Genomic DNA, 14,531 nt, shown 5'->3' on the forward strand with positions numbered 1-14,531 from the left:
CATTTATTGACTTTGACCTTATTCAAGTGACTTGCTTTGGCCAGAATAATATAAAAAGACACTATACTGTGTCATCAAAGTAGAAGCTTCAAATGGGACTGTGTTGTTCAATCTGGCTTCTTGCTCATCCACCACCACAAGACTAGGCATATCCAATGTATGGACTGCTCCTTCAGCTTGGATCCCAGGATGTGAAGATATATCAAGCCAAGTCATAGCCATAGACATGTAATGTGTGCAAGAAATAAATGCTTGCTATTGTAAACTGCTAAGATATATGGGGTTGTTACAAAGCAAAGCAGAATAATACAAGCATAATTCCCTTTTAAAGTGTGTAATTCAATGGTTTTTAGTATATTCAGAGTTGTGCAACCATGACTCACCAATTAAATTCCTCAGTATATACTCAAGAGAAGTGAAAACATGTTCACAGAAAAACTGTGCATTAATGCTTAGAGCAGCATTATTCATAATAGCCAAAAAGTATGAAACAACTCAAATGTCCATCAAATAATGAGCAAAATGTGGTATATCCATACAATGGACTATTATTTGTCCATAAAAAGGAATGAAATATAGTGATACACGCTACAGTGGATAAACCTTGAAACATTATGCCAAAAAGAAAGCCAGACTCAAAAGGCCACATACTGTGTGATTCCTTTATGTAAAATGCCCCAAACAGGCAGATAGAAAGTAGACTCATGGTTGCTCAGGACTGGGGGACTGAGGAGTGCAAAGTGGGAGTTACTGTTAATGGATACAGGGTTTCTTTGGGGGGTAATGATTTACCTCACAAAGGTTTAACGCAGTCAAAATTGGATGGGAAAAATCAAGTTATAGGTAAATTTACTGATCATAATTCAATGTCAAAAAACACACAGTATATAGGAAAGATGTTTTTCTTTCTTTACTGGAAATATAAGAACACATGCACTAGTGAATATATATGCTGCATACCACTAAAAAATCATAAAACACTTACATATTGCTGTAAGGAGTGAAGTAATTTGTTTATAGTTTCTTAACTCCCAAATATCCATTCTCCCATTTTGAAAAACTGGTTTTGGAGATTAAGATAAACAGTAGAAACACACTGAGAACTTATGACGTAACAGTGGCTTATTAGAAGCAAAAAGATAAATCAGCAAAAGCAACTCATCTGAAGACAGCACTTACACTTTCACACCAAAAAGAAAAATTAAAGTCTGAAAATACTGGAAAAGTAAAGGTAGTTATCCAGGTTCTGGCTATTAGTGGCTTAAAACTGTTGAAAGCATAATACTAAACATCCAACATTCAGAGAGGTAACTCTATTAAATAATTTTAATGAGGCAAAGCATTAATATGAGTTAGGTGGGTATGTCTTCACTATACCCATACTGACATTCAAAAGCACTGAAGTCCTAAAAGGGAATTTTTTCACTGTGGATCAAACTGAAATAAAACATTACTATGGCTCATCCTCAAGTTTAATAAGGCATAAAGCATCTAGCTCTAGGTAGCTTGTCTACAACTGACCAAGGGGTAGCACAAGGTACCTTTGCGGTGATGAAACAATTCTGTATCCTAATCCTAATTTTAGGGGTGGTTACATGTATTTACATGTGATAAAACAACGCTCGGCACAATAACAGTTGTCGAACTTGAAGTTTACTTAAAACCAATTACAGGAGGTTTTTTATACATACATACATACATACATACAAACAAACAAACAAACAAACAAACAAAGTCGCCCAGGCTGGAATGCAGTGGTGCGAACACGGTTCATTGCAGCCTCAACCTCCCGGGCTCAAGCAATCCTCCCACCTCAACCTCTGGAGTAGCTGGGACCACAGGCGCACGCCACTATGCCCAGTTAATTTTTCGTATTTTTGTTGTTGTTGAGAGAGTGTTTTGCCATGTTGCCAAGGCTGGTCTAGAACTTCTGGGTTCAAGCAATCCACCCACCTCTGCCTCCTTGCTAGGATTACAGGTACAAGCCACCCATGCCTGGTTGTACTTTTAAGTTAAACTAGAAAAAGTAATTTTCATTTCAAAACGTCCAAGATAGGAGGCTTCAGTGAAAACTATGCAAAACTTATCAAAGAGTCAGTGATACTAGACGAGCCTGACCAACATGGTGAAACCTCGTCTCTACTAAAAATACAAAAATTAGGCCAGGTGCAGTGGCTCACACCTGTAATCCCAGCACTTTGGGAGGCCGAGGCAGGAGGATCACAATGTCAGGAGATCAAGACCATCCTGGCTAACACAGTGAAACCCCGTCTCTACTAAAAACACAAAAAAATTAGCCAGGCTTGGTGGCATGCACCTGTACTCCCAGCTACTTGGGAGGCTAAGGCAGGAGAATCGCTTGAACTCGGGAGGCAGAGGTTAAAGTGAGCTGAGATCGCGTCACTGCACTCCCGCCTAGGCGACAGAGCATCTGTTTCAAAAAAAAAAAAAAAAAAAAAAAGGCGAATCACAAGGTCAGGAGATCGAGACCATCTTGGCTAACACGGTGCGGTGAAACCCTGTCTCTACTAAAAATACAAAAAATTATCTGGGTGTGGTGGCAGGCGCCTGTAGTCCCAGCTACTGGGGAGGCTGAGGCAGGAGAATGGCGTGAACCCGGGAGGCGGAGCTTGCCTTGAGCCGAGATCATGCCACTGCACTCCAGCCTAGGTGACAGAGCAAGACGCCATCTCAAATTAAAAAAAAAAAAAAAAAAAAAGTCAGTGATAAATTTAGGCATATTCAGCATAAATATTTGACAGTATGAATGAAGTGCTGCTGCAAAGCAGTAATGCAACTTCAAGGCATGTATACCCTCCCTGTGACTATGCAACAGAAGCAAAGATGCTTATGGACACATTAAAGGAGGCCATTCCCATGATACTGCCAAATCCCTGATATTTAATTTTCAACTAAATTGTTTCCAAGTCGGGCGTGGTGGCTCACGCCTGTAATCTCAGAACTTTGGGAGTCTGAGGCAGGCAGATCACCTGAGGTCAGGAGTTCGGGACCAGCCTGGCCAACATGGGGAAACCCCGTCTCTACTAAAAATAAAAAATTAGCCAGGTGTGATGGCATGCGCCTGTAGTCCCAGCTACTCAGGAGGCTGAAGCAGAAGAATCGCTTGAACCCGGAGGGTGGAGGCTGTAGTGAGCCGAGAGAGTGCCACTGCACTCCAGCCTGGGTGACAGAGATTCCGTCTCAAATAAATAAATAAATAAACAAATAATTTCTAGACAACTTAATTTCTAGCTCTAAGTAAGACCTTCTTTTTCTTAAATTTCTCATTTCATTAAACCTCGGCAAGTAGGAAAAGGACTGCTTATATATAAATGACACTGAAACAATCATCTACCCATTTCAAAGAAAAAGTTAGCATCACACAATATACCTTCTCTACCCCCAGCTCCCCCACAAAGCTGGATTGATTTAAATCTAAAAAAGGGAGGGGAAAAAACTGGTAGAAAGCTTTCCTATGCATAATAAAGGTAAACACGATAAAGTAAAAAGCCAATCTGAAAACAAAAATCGTAAACCTCATACAGTACACACATTATGAACAAAATTTAAGTTTATACGTAGGGGGAAGTACTTCCAATAGGTATGGCATATCGATAATGATCTTACTGCTTTAAAATAAGATTTTCTAGGCAGGGTATGGTGGCTCATGCCTGCACTTTGGGAGGCCGCGGCAGGTGGATCACCTGAGGTCAGGAGTTCAAGACCAGGCTGGCCAACACGGTGAAACCCCGTCTCTACTAAAAACTACAAAAAGAAAAAAACAAACAAAAAAAAGCTGGGCAGTTGGCATACACCTGTAATCCCAGCTACTTGTGAGGCTGAGGCAGGAGAACTGCTTGAACCCGGGAGGTGGAGGTTGCACTGAGCCAAGATCATGCCACTGCACTCCAGCCTGGGCAATGGAGCAAGACTCTGTCTCAAAAAAAAAAAAAAAGCCAGGTGTGGTGTGCACGCCTGTAGTCACAGCTACTCGGGAAGCTAAGGTGGGAGGATCACTTGAGCCCAGAAGGTCAAGGCTGCAGTGAGCTATGATCTCAGGCCACTGTACTCCAGCTTGGGTAACAGAGTGAAACCTTGTCTCAGAAATAAAAAAATAAGACTTCTAAATCAAAAGTACATATTATTTTTTCATCAGCCAAGTAACTTTCCCCTTCAAAAGCACAGAATATTTTAATTAATTAATTACTAGTATTTATTAAATACTATGTGTCAGCTTTGGACTAAGAATTTGCTATGGTCTGAATGTGTCCCCTCAAAATTCATATGTTGAAATCTAATTACTAACATGATGTTAGGAGGTAGGGCCTTTTGGTAGGTGATTAGGTCATGAGAGCAGAGCCCCCATGAATGGAATTAGTGGGGGGCCTTATAAAAGGGGCCTGCCTCGCCTCTTCTACCATGTGAGAACACAGGGAGAAGGCGCCATCTATGAACCAGGAAATGGGTCCTCATCAGACACTGAATTTGCTGGTGCCTTGACTTGGATTTCTAGTCTCCAGAACTGTAAGAAATAAATTTCTGTAGTTTCTAAGCTCTCTAGTCGATGGTATTTTGTTATAGCAGCCCAAAGAAACTAAGATAACACTTCACAAATATGTAACGTAGATACTACTACGATCCTTCAATGACCTAAAATACAAGGTACAGGGCACTGGTTTTATGTAAGATGTTTCTGCAATAACAAAGCAGAGATTAAAGTGGCTTTAGTAAGTAATTCAACTTTCTTTACTGTTCACTGACTCAACTCTCTTCTTCAAACATAACCGCAGAAAAAAGGGGGAAAAAGGGCTGGGCACGGTGGCTCATGCCTGTAATCCCAGCACTTTGGGAAGCCGAGGTGGGCGGATCATGAGGTCAGGAGATGGAGACCATCCTGGCTAACATGGTGAAACCCCGTCTCTACTAAAAATACAAAAAATTAGCTGCGCATGGTGGCGGGCACCTGTAGTCCCAGCTACTCGGGAGGCTGAGGCAGGAGAATGGCATGAACCCGGGAGGCGGAGCTTGCAGTGACCCGAGATCCCACCACTGCACTGCAGCTTGGGCAACAGAGCGAGAATCCGTCTCAAAAAAAAAAAAAAAGGCGGGGGGGGAACTTCACTAAAAACAGTAGTGTGAAAATAGTGCCCAAACTATTCTCAATTTTTGGTTTTATAACAAGCTGGAGCACATATCTAAAACATAAATTCCTCGACCCCACTGCCAGGGCATTTTGATTTAACAGGTCTTAACTGGAGCCCAATGACCAGAATTTTTCCCAGAGGTCAGAAATTGGAAGAAGAAAAAAAATCCCAACTTAAAATTTAAATTACCAAAATGATACTAGCTAAAATGTTGTGTCAGGTACCATACTAGGTACTCTATATCAGCTATTTAATATTTAATTTCAATTCTCACAAACAATATCACACTCTTCTCTCTGATGAAGAAAACAAGTTCAAGGTCAACATAGTAAGTGGCAAAGCTGAAGTCTGTCACTCCAAAACTCTTACTTTCTATTAAGTTCTCAGTATGTAACACTAGTGTTCCCAGGATCCAGCAGAAATGATAACTCTATGGCCTAACCAGATCTAAAAAAGAAAGTGAAATAATTACCTCCCTGTGTGATAAGGAGACACATAAGGAGACTCCAAGGGCATGGTGGGTCCAGAAATGGTATCACTGAAACATTTAGTAATTTCTTGATTCCCCCACTACCAATACTGCTGTATAGCCACAGGTGAAATTTTGATAATCAATGTCAGGACTCATCAGTGAAATATGATAATTTAATCATCCTGAGTAACTAAAATGCAAAAAGTAACTAAAATGCAACACAGTGGTATGAAGTAGTGATGTCCGGTAATAACTACTGCTTTCTGTCAAACACCTTAATACAGTCTGTCCACACTGAAGAGCTTGAGTCTCTCCTTCTAGAACAGCCACTGCCTACCCAGCATTCCTTCTCCTTTGAGGCACCCCTCCTCTCCAACACCAATCATGTTATTCTGTCTGCCACAGGGATGTGCAAGTGACACAGAGTCAACAAATCAGAGTTCCCCATCCCAAGTAACACTGACTGGTCCACAAACGGGCATGCAATCCAAGCAAGTCCAATGACAGCCTTTTCCTAGGATTTTGTATTTGAGATTAGAGAATAAAACCTGCAAGAACAGAAAAACCCCATGAACAAAGTTTTGTCTTTACTGGAAAAGAGTCCCCAGTCCTTAAGGTCCTTTGAGCTGCCCTGCTATCTGCAATTTTTCCTTCATTTCAAAAACTGTATAAGCCTACAAATATGTTTTGCTTGAGATAGTTTTACTGAATTTTCATCAAAGACAACTAAGAATTCTATTACAAATTAAGTAAGGTAATCTAATGTACAGCCTGATGACTATAGTTAACAACGTGTATAGTATATCTAAAATGTGCTAAGACAGTAGATCTTTAGTGCTTTCACCACAAAAAAAAAAAAAAACCCTATGTGAGGTGATGATGTTAACTAGCTTAACTGTGATCATTTCTCAATGTATATGTATGTCAAACTATCAATACGTATATGCCTTAAACATATACAATTTCTATTTATCAATTATACTCTAATTATCTATTAGAGTATCAATTATACTCTAATTATCTATTAGAGTATCAATTATACTCTAATTATCTATTAGAGTATCAATTATACTCTAATAAAGATAAAAAATTATTTAAAATTATTTTTAGAGCTAAAAAAATTATTTAAGTATTATCTACATTTTACAGGTGAGGAAATTAAAACACAGGCAAGTGACACAATTTAGGCAAAGTCTCACAGCAACCAGAGCCAGAATACTGAGAACACGGGTTTATCTGACTCCAAGACCCATGTATTTTCTGATTATTAAAATCATGGCTTCAAACAGAATACACTAACGGACAAGAGATTCCACTGAAAAACTGTTCCTTTCATTTTAAAGTTCTTACTTCAAGGACTCCAAGTCTTTTGTCGTCATGAAATTCTATACTATGAATAGTTTTTATAAGATCTGACCAATGGAACTTACTGGGTACAAACCTAGATCCCGTGTTTAAAATAAAAAGAGAAATAGTTATAATTTTTCAAGTAAGATGTTATCAAAAAAGGCAAAAATGCAATAATATCTAAGTACTACTGAAAAGAGGAAGCTGCTGGCTTGCCCCATAGTCCCACTGCCCACTGAGTCCGCTATCTAAACTAGACCCTTATCTTTCTTTACAGAAAGAGCTCTTGTATAACACTCAAAGGATACAGTTTCTAATCCTCCTCCAAAACTGATTTGCTTTATATCTTGGCCGAATGATTTATACGTGAAGAGGTTAGGGATTTCTATACCGTATCTCATGGTGGCCAAAAAAGTTAATTTTTTTTTTTTTTTTTTTTTTTGAGACAGGATCTTGCTCTGTCACCCAGGTTGGATTACACTGGTGCAATCATAGCTCACTGTAGCCTTGAACTCCTGGGCTCAAGTGATCCTCCCACCTCAGCCTCCGAAAGTGCTGGGATTACAGGTGTGAAACACCACATTCAGTTAAATTTTTAATTTTTTATTTTTTGTAAAGATGGGTTGTTGACCAAGCTGGTGTCAAACTCCTGGCCTCGAGCAATCAATCATCCCCACTCAGCCTCCCGAAATTCTGGGATTACAGGCGTGAGCTACCGAGCGTTGCCAAAAGTTGATTTAATTATATGAGATTTCTATAAAGATGTTATAAATGAGGATATGTAAAATAGAGTCCTGAGGTCTTAGTAAACTTGTATGATCTTAATCTAACCATAGGGTAAAACTTCACAATCCAACTTTTCCACGCTGTTCCCCTGCCCAAATGGTTTCTTATGCGCGCAAATGTGGTGACATGCTGTTCTTCATCACATTTTTACAGAGATAGATACACCTGTAGTTCTAACTTAGATGTACGCCTCATTTAAAATAAAGAGTAATGCTACTCAAAGGACCTTAAAAAGTACAGCATTTCGGTTGACTCAATCCTGACACATAAAACCTTTCAGTAATGATTCTATTGGATGTTTATTAAAACTGAGGCTATTTTCAAAAATTTCAAATAATTTTATTAAAATTAGCTGGTCAAGCAAACAAAATTTGTAAATTTCTGTCACAAAATAAAATATCTAAGACCAAGGCACTAAAAATGTAATGCTAACATCAATCTAATTTCATTCAATATTTAATTAAAATGTTGCTTCCTTACACTTCTGCCCCATAGAAAAATAATTTCTTTTCCATAATTGCAAATGCTTCACAATAACATACTAGGCCATAAACAGTTTAGCTTCAACCTGTCATTTTTCACGAGCTCATCCAAGTCTTCAGTGATTGCTTTCTCCCAGGACAGACAACTGAGGGTCCTGATGTAGGAATTACCCTGACTGTAATCAAATCGCAGGGTAAAAACATGAGAAGTCCGCTTTCCACGCTGCTCCTCTGCCCAAACTTTCCCCTTTCATTCTGGGAATGACCATCAACTCTCAAAATGATGTTAAACAACAGCCCACAGCTGACCTATACTCCCTCTTCCGACAAACCCTATACTTCTCTATATCAAAGCAGTATTTGCCAAGTCTTGGTAGGGAGCACTTCAGGTCGTTCCCAGAGAGGTGCCCATACACAAGGTGGAAGTGTCCATGTTGCAAGGCAGTGCAAACGCTCAGATTTCAAGCATTCATAATGCGTTGACAGAAACATTTCTCATGTTGATTCCCACTCTGGCAGTGATTTGTGCAAATCCACCTGAGTCATTACGTCGCTTTTTAAATACCGATTTGTCAAGAAAAGTAACTCCATCCCATCCAACAACAGACTTGAGCACGCCAAGTACCGCTCATTTTTCTTAATTTGCTCTAAGTTAATAAACTGAGTGTTTCCAAAAGAAAATTTCACAACCCGCACAAACGCCATTTCCAAATTTAACCGTGGCTAATACTTAGAAGTGTAAGCGTTAACACAGGAAAATCAGCATGAGAGACAAAACACACACACATACGCGCACACACACACAATCCTTAAACGCTGAACTAGGGCGCCAGTCTCATGTTTAAATATCTCAACTTGAACTCCACTGAAACAAGAGGAAATTCTCACTAGCCAGGCAGCAGTAAGGCTTTTGTGGACACCTCTTATTTTCAAAGAACCCTCTTTTTAAAAAGTTGAAAATTAATTTCTAACTGCTTTAAAGGCCGCATGTCTGGGTCAAACGATAAACACAGAAAGTATGGGACACTCTCAGGCGGGAGCAGCCCGGGTTTAGCCCCGGCCAGAGGGGAAGGAGGGAAATGAGTGAGGGATCAGAGACCGCAGGAAAGACGCGGCAGACGCGGAACCGACCCTCGAGCAGCCCGGGCTAGGCCGAGCCCGCGCCCCGCCGCGTCCCCCGCACCGGGAACTGCCCGTACCTGTCCGACCCGCCGGGACGCGCTGCGGAGCCCGCGCCTCTCACGGCGCCGCGTCCGCCGCCCGCGAGCCACGAAGCCACTGCGGCCTGCGGCTTCCCGCCACCGCCGCCCGCTCCTTCTTCCAGGGACACGGCGAGCTGGCTGAAGGCGTAAAGGAGCGAGCACAAGCCGCAGGCCACACACAGCACCACGACGCGCAGGTAGCGCCGCATCGCCCCGGCCGCGCTCCTCCGACCCCGCCGCCGCCGCCGCCGCGCCCGCCCAGGCGAACTACAGCGGAGGGAGCGGCACCGCGCAGCCGCCGGCGCAACAAGTTCCTCCCCAGCAGCCGCCGCCGCCGCCGCCGCCGCCGCCTTGCGCCCGCTCCCTTCTTTCCCTCCCCGCCCACCACCTAGGCGAGCGCAGTCGCGGCTCCGGAGCCAAAGGACTACCCGCCCGGAAGCCTGGACGCCGCCTCTGCCGCCGCGCGCCCAAGGGTCAGCGGCAGCGACGCAGCCCCGCCCCTCCCCCGGGCGGGAGGGCTGGACGCGCCGGCGCAGTTCGCGTGGGAGGGACGCAGGGCTGGCGCGCCGGGGGCGGTGTGGGCGCGCGGAACGCGGCGCGCTTGGGGGCTATAGCGAGCGCAGGCCGACGCGCAGGGGAATCGGCGCCCAGTGGGTCTCGACCGCCGAGAGAGGTGGAGCGAAAGCTTCAGGGCTCTGGAGGCAGTTGACCTAAATTCTAATTATGCTTCTTCCACATGTTTGTGACATTGGGCAACCTAAATTCTCTGAGCATGTTTCTTCGTCCCTAAAATGGAGCTACTATCCTCATCATGGGGTGGTTGTAAAGATTAAACTGTTTAACGCTCGAAAACCGCCTAGCACTTAGAAGACACTTGACTAGGCCAGTTTCCTCTCCATCCTCCCCCAGCCTCTAAGTTTCTGTGGTACTGTAATGTGCACGAGCCATTTTCACCCAGATAATCTCATTGCTTCGTGTGTTTGGTATGCGGACCTCGCCGCCCAGCAGACAGTGAGTTCCTGTAAGGCAGGGCTCTTCCCTTTGACCTTTTTGACCTCCCTCACGACTCATTATTTTCATGTGCAAAACAATTAGTATTCTCTCCACAGAGCTTCTTTCTTCCCCAGTTCTTCTCCCTCTTCTTCAGCTGTTTCCACTACGTTCATTCATTGACCATTTATAAAGCATCACTTGTGCCAAGCGCTGTGTGAGTATCTAGCGTTATAAAGAGGCCTAACTGGAGCGTGGGTGGGACAGCGGATACTTGTAAATAAGCGCAACACAATGATACAGACTTAAGATCCAGGCCTGTAAGGGTGTGGGCACACACACAAAGGAACAATCAGTTCTATCTGTGAGTGTGGTCAAGAGAGACTTCATAGCAAAGGTGGCGCTAGAGTCTTGAGTCGGGTAAGGGAAGTAATTCCAGGCTGCAGGATCAATAAGCAGGCTCTTGTGTAGGGAACTGTGAGAAGTTTGATACCACCAGCTAAGTGAATGCAAGAGAGGGTACGATGAGCGATAAGCGCGTAGAAGGGGCCAGATATTTGAGTGCATTGTTTAGCACACCAAGGAGTTTGAATTTAATCTGCAGAACACTAGTGAACCATTGAAGGGTTTTTAAATAGGGAAGTAACATGATCACATTTGCATTTTAGAGAGCAGATTCTGGCTGTAGTGTGGAGGCTGTAACAGAGAAAGAAATTGGAGGCAGAAAGCAGCACCAGTGCCAAAAAATGAGGGAAGGGAGGCTTAAAAATACACACACACACGAACACACATTCATGGGGAAAAATCATGCGTTTAACTGCTGAAGTTGCATCTGGGGCGTTGAAAAGTTTGGCCATGAGATAAAAGGTGGGGAAATGCTGCGCGAAATAGTAGCAGTCTCCATTTGGATCCTTGGCTCCCTATACCAAAAAAGTAGTGGTTCAGTGACCATGAGAAAGTCACTAAACAAATTTAAGGTTCAACTTCCTCCCCTTCTTGCTTTACCTGATAAAAAATGAAAATTAGCATGCTATCAAGATGTGTAAAGAGAATGAGAACATATATTTATGCATTCAATAAACATTTATTGAACATATTCTACATGCCAGACAAGGGGCTCTGATGCAAAGTATTCAGAAATAAAAGGAGTGTACTGCTCTCAGAGGGAAGACAGGCAAATAGAAACCACAAGAATACTAAATTAATACTTCCACTACACCTTACACTTCTTAGAGAAATGAAGATAAACTTAACGAAGTACCCAGAATGATAGGAAAAGCATTGATAAGAATGAAAATACCTTTTGAGAGAAAGCTGAAGGATATGGTACCAAGAAACTAGAGTAAGAGCTAGTACTCAAAAAACGTTTAATTTAAAAGATACTAACTATAACTGTTCTCTATTTCAACAAAGAAACTAAACGTAGTAATAATTAAGAATAACTCCTTGACCCACAGATGGTTAAAATAGTGGAATGGCAAAAAGAGAAGGCAAGCAGTTTTCATTTCTGCAACAGTTTTATGAAAAGAGCATATCGGAAAAAATAGCCACTCATTTATTGACGTCAGAGTACTGGACCATATCATCCCTTTAGGTTCCTTCTAATCCTGTAATTTTCTGTTGAAAAATTATATAAACCATTCCAAAAATAGAAATGATTTTTCTATTACTCACCATCTTAACTGGCTATCTTGGAGGAGCTGTGTGCATGCTGGCATCCCCTCTAATTATTAACCAGATTTACACGTTGCATTTTGATATTCCTAAAATTAAGTTAATGAAAACGCTTTAACATATTTGATGTCACAACAGTTGTTTCTTTCATGTACTGCATGAAGGTATGTATTCCTAAATCTATTTTTTTCTCTCTATACCAGTCTGTTAATTCTCTAATGATAGACTGATATCCAAATTTTTAATCCATGTTGACCTTCATTCATCCTATCAAATAGGTAAATTTAGGTGGAGAAAAAGTAATTTAAAAGTATCAATATTTGTTGTTTAGGAGATAGAGATCTCCATGATCTGGAAAATTCTCTGATTCAGAATTAAGCCACATCTCAATAATTTTATGTTTAAAAGATTAATCTTGATTTTTCATATAGCTCCTAGTACATCCTGGATATATAATAGGTGTTCAATTAATGGGCGTTTTCTTTTTTTTTTTTTTTGAGATGGAGTTTTGCTCTGTCACCAGGCTGGAGTGCAGTGGCACAATCTCGGCTCACTGCAACCTCCGCCTCTCGGGTTCAAGTGATTCTCCTGCCTCAGCCTCCCGAGTAGCTGGGACTACAGGCGCATGCGTGCTACCAGGCCCGGCTAATTTTTTGTATATTTAGTAGAGACGGGGTTTCACCATGTTGGCCAGAATAGTCTCTATCTCCTGACCTCGTGATCCACCCACCTTGGCCTCCCCAAAGTGCTGGGATTACAGCGTGAGCCACTGCGCCTGACTCCCGTTTTCATTTTTTTAAAATGTCTTCTCTAAATCAGTCTAGAGCAGATTTGGGGGCCTGCTCAGCATTTTCTTTACACTTCTCCCTTAAGTACTTGATTCCTTAAAAAAAAAAAAAAGACATGGAGAAAGAATTAAATCCTACACCTTTTCAGAGTAAAATTCAAAAACTCTTTTTGCAGGAAAAAAAAAAAACTTTTTGCATGACTTCCATTTTATAAAGGTCTATGCATAATGGAATTTAATCCTTGGCTGGGAACGGTGGCTCACACCTGTAATCCCAGCACTTTGGGAGGTGGAGCCGGGAGGATTGCTTGAGGCCAGGAGATCAAAAACAGCTTGGGTAATATAATGAGACCCCTCTTTCTACCAAAAAAAAAAAAAAAAAAAGTTTAATTTAATCTTTATAACATTCCTATGAAGTAGGAGATGTTATTCTATTCTTTAAAAAAAAAAAAAGAGCCTGATAGAGATGTGACCACAGATGGTAAGAAAAATTTAAAAATAAAAACAATCCCCCCCAAAAAAAGCAAACAGCCTGAAATTCAGAGATGTTCATTTACCACATGGTTAATAATAAGATCCAAAATTCAGATAGAAATCCTCTAAGATTTCTATTTCTTGTTCTTTTCCATTACGCCATGCTATCTTACTAGGAACAAATAAGCACTAAATGAAGTGGTAGAAATTCAAATTGAAAGCAAAAAGGGAACCAATGTTATATGAAAATCTTTCAGACTCGTCTTGGAGTCTAAAACAAAATTTACAATCGGTGAAATGCAAGTCAGATTAGTAGCAGAGCACAAAGAATCAGAAACTCAGGCTAAAAGTAAAATTCATTCTCTCCGCTAGTGGGCTTCTAGTATATTTCCCCATTTTCCACAGTCCAATTCCTAGAGACTTTGTTGGACTGGAGGAAAAGTTGGAAAATAATGTTTAGTTTGAACAAAAATCTCATTTTAGGTGTTCATTCAGACCAGTAACTGTAGGGAAATAGTCAGGGGAAGGATGAAAGAGTAAAGTGATGCTCTTCATTCTTAAAAACACGTTGCTACGGGCCACAATAGTAGAAAAAGAAGTAGTGAAAGATTAAAAAATAAATAAATAATTTAAATTGAAAAAAGAAAAGCGGTGGAAAACTAATTAATGAGGATGCCTTAACCTCCTCTATGACACCAGAATTTCTCTGACATTTCCACCTACAAGGTAGGGAAAGTGTACAGTGGGCTAGGTGGGAAAGAGAACGAGGAATATCCTCTGGATGTCCCTCTATTTCTCCCTGGTTCAAACTTCAAGAACCCTGCATACCGATTAGTAAAACAGAATATATTATTTTTTAAAAATAGTAATGGCCAGGCGCAATGGCTCATGCCTGTAATCGCAGCACTTTGGGAGGCCAAGGCAGGAAGGTCACTTGAGCTCAGGAATTCAAGATGAGCCTGAGCAACATGGTGAAAACCCATCTCTACAAAAAATACAAAAATTAGCTGGGCATGGTGCTGTGCATCTGTGGTCCCAGCGACTCGGGAGGCTGAAGTGGGAGGATCACTTGAGCCCAGGAGGTGGAGGTTGCAGTGAGCCAAGATCACACCACTGAATACCAGCCTGGCTGACAGAGACTCCGTCTCAAAAAAAAAAAAAAAAAAAATTGTC

The 14,531-nt window shown here is 41.6% G+C and overlaps 1 protein-coding gene across 5 annotated transcripts in view; it reads right to left on the reverse strand.

Annotated features, from left to right (window-relative positions):
- Positions 1-9,915, reverse strand: part of GXYLT1 (glucoside xylosyltransferase 1) — a 63,424-nt gene extending 53,509 nt beyond the window's left edge. The window contains exon 1 of one of the 5 annotated variants that reach the window (XM_054444231.2): positions 9,431-9,915. In XM_054444231.2, the coding sequence (XP_054300206.1) occupies positions 9,431-9,642 (212 nt within the window). In that variant the 5' untranslated portion in view covers positions 9,643-9,915. The remainder of the gene's footprint in view (positions 1-9,430) is intronic. The other 4 variants (XM_054444230.2, XM_063672632.1, XM_063672633.1 and 1 more) reach the window with 4 other exon arrangements.
- Between the last annotated feature and the right edge of the window lie 4,616 nt (positions 9,916-14,531).

Source organism: Pongo pygmaeus, chromosome 10 (genome assembly GCF_028885625.2).
Source record: "Pongo pygmaeus isolate AG05252 chromosome 10, NHGRI_mPonPyg2-v2.0_pri, whole genome shotgun sequence".
NCBI classification, from domain to species: domain Eukaryota; kingdom Metazoa; phylum Chordata; class Mammalia; order Primates; family Hominidae; genus Pongo; species Pongo pygmaeus.